The sequence below is a fragment of the Nesoenas mayeri genome, assembly GCF_963082525.1.
Source record: "Nesoenas mayeri genome assembly, chromosome: 19".
NCBI classification, from domain to species: domain Eukaryota; kingdom Metazoa; phylum Chordata; class Aves; order Columbiformes; family Columbidae; genus Nesoenas; species Nesoenas mayeri.
This window is the reverse complement of record NC_137568.1, coordinates 3,490,936-3,493,610: the sequence shown is the minus strand read 5'-3', so window position 1 is coordinate 3,493,610 and position 2,675 is coordinate 3,490,936. Positions and strand designations below refer to the sequence as shown.

Genomic DNA, 2,675 nt, shown 5'->3' with positions numbered 1-2,675 from the left:
GTGATGTCTTAAAAATTATCCGTGCTGCTTTGTGAATAACTAAACAGCAAGCTCATGTGATTTCTGAAATGCCCCATGCTGTATATGTAAACACATGCCTGGTGCATCTTCTGCAGTATTGTTTGTAAGTCACACTGAATGGTGTTGACATCCTCACCTTCCGCAGGCACGAACATAACCAATTTGTGCATTTTTTGCTTGAAAAGTTACCTACTTTATGCAGAAGGTGAAGCTGAACGAATAGGCCTTGGAGCTTGATCTTATGCTTTCCTTATTTGGATGTGTTTGCTTTTGTTTTTTTCTTAAAGGAACAAGAGCACTCAAGGTGAAGGATAATAATCAACTAGAATCAGCACTTTGAAGGAAATTCTGTTTCCCTGTGGCATCTTGAACACTTTCTTCTTCGGGTTTTGAAACAGACTTATAACCTTGTGGCATAGCAGCTATGCAGCTTGAAATCCAAGTAGCACTCAATTTTATTATTTCATATTTGTACAATAAGCTTCCCAGACGACGTTGTCAACATTTTTGGTGAAGAGCTTGAAAGACTTCTTAAGAAGAAGTATGAAGGGCACTGGTATCCGGAAAAGCCATACAAAGGATCAGGGTTTAGATGTATACATATAGGGGAGAAAGTGGACCCGGTGATAGAACAAGCATCCAAAGAGAGTGGTTTGGACATTGATGATGTTCGCGGCAACTTGCCTCAGGATCTTAGTGTTTGGATCGACCCATTTGTGAAAAGGGACCAGTGAAAGTGCTTTATGTGGATGATAATGAAAATGGATGTGAGTTGGATAAGGAAATCAAGAACAGCTTTAACCCAGAGGCCCAGGTGTTCATGCCAATTAGTGACCCAGCATCTTCAGTGTCTAGTTCTCCTTCTCCTCCCTTTGGCCACTCTGCTGCTGTCAGCCCGACTTTCATGCCCCGCTCCACTCAGCCTTTAACCTTCACCACTGCCACATTCGCTGCCACCAAGTTTGGCTCGACCAAAATGAAGAATAGCGGCCGTAGCAACAAGGTCGCCCGCACTTCTCCCACCAACCTTGGCTTGAATGTCAATGAGCTGTTGAAGCAGAAAGCCCTCTCCTCCTCCATGCACTCTCTCTACGGGCTTGGCTTAGGCAGCCAGCAGCCGCAGCAGCAACAGCAGCAGCAGAAGACTTCTGCCCTGTCTCCTAATGCGAAGGAGTTCATTTTCCCCAACATGCAGGGTCAAGGTAGCACCAGTAGCATCTTCCCTGGTGACAGCCCCCTAAACCTCAGTCCTCTCCAGTACAGTAATGCCTTTGATATGTTCGCAGCCTATGGAGGTCTAAATGAGAAATCTTTTGTGGATGGCTTGAATTTTAGTTTAAACAACATGCAGTATTCTAACCAGCAATTCCAGCCAGTTATGGCTAACTAAAAATAAAACGGAAGTGAAATACAAGTAAATACTATTGTACAAGTTTAAAAATGCACGTACCCAAGGGTGTATCTTTTTTTCCACCTCTTGAGATTTTTTTTTAAGGCTTGTAGTATGAATACGTTCAAGCTTGGTTAGATAAATACAACATGCATCATTTTTTTCATTTGCCAACCAAGCACAAAATTATTTTATACTGACTGTACATTACAAAAATATACTCTCAAAATATGGCCTCTTACAGTATTTAAGATATAGCAAGGATGTGGCTGATTTTTTTCATGTGTGTGTATATATATGTACGCAGACATATATGTATAGATATATTAAAAAAATTGGCACTAATAGGTGGGTTTATTGGTCTTTTTCTAATTGTATAATTTAATTTAGTACAAAGTTTGTAAAATATCAGAGTATATATATTGTTTCTACAACATGGTATTGCATTTATATCTTTTTACTACAGTGATCTGTGACAGCTGCAGCAGCTTCATGTTGTATTTTTTTTACTGAAATTGTAAGATATCCATCTTAAAGACATCAATTCTAAAAAAAAGTTGTGTACAGAATATTCCTTAGTGGTGGAATTAAAATGTACGAAATATTTGCTTTTTTCAAAAGAAACACAAATTGTATTTTCTGTTAAAAGTTTAAAGATTTTTGCTATATATTATGGAAGAAAATGTAATCGTAAATATTAATTTTGTACCTACATTGTGCAATACTTGAAAAAAGGTATAAAAGTATTTTGAGTCAGTGTCTTACATGTTAAGAGGGACTGAAATAGTTTATATTAAGTTTGTATTAAAATTCTTTAAAATTAATCGGCTGCTGTGGTCTGTGTTGTTGCTGTTCCGCTGGAGCTTGGGGTGCTCGCTGTGTTGACGGTGCAATGAGCTCGGGGTCGGTGCGGCACAGAGGGGCTGTGGGGAGGGTAACCATAATGGGTTGTTTGACCTAAAATATCCCTGAGGAAGCACACAGCCTCCCAAAGTCCTTGCCTACAATTACTTGAGCAAACTTGCACTTGTTTCCTGTAAGGGCAGCTCGCTGAAGGCAGCAGGTAAGGTTATTTTTCTTCCTTGAGCATTAAGAGTATGAGCTGTGTGAACGCTGGGTTATTGTGCGACGTGACATCTCTGGAAGGGACTCAGGTGATTGAATGAAACTCCCTTTCCGTGTCACCAGAACGGATTTGAAGCGTTATCTGGAGAGGTCCTAGACCCGCATCAGCGTTCTGTGCCCACGCCGGGGATTAACAGCG

General features: G+C 40.4%; 1 protein-coding gene across 1 annotated transcript; it reads left to right on the top strand.

Annotated features, from left to right (window-relative positions):
• Window positions 1–262: 262 nt before the first annotated feature.
• TOB1 (transducer of ERBB2, 1) lies at window positions 263–2,235 on the top strand. The gene is given in 3 exon segments (XM_080356509.1): window positions 263–517; window positions 519–735; window positions 738–2,235. Coding segments are annotated over 3 exon segments (963 nt in total). The 5' UTR covers window positions 263–445; the 3' UTR covers window positions 1,412–2,235.
• Window positions 2,236–2,675: the final 440 nt, after the last annotated feature.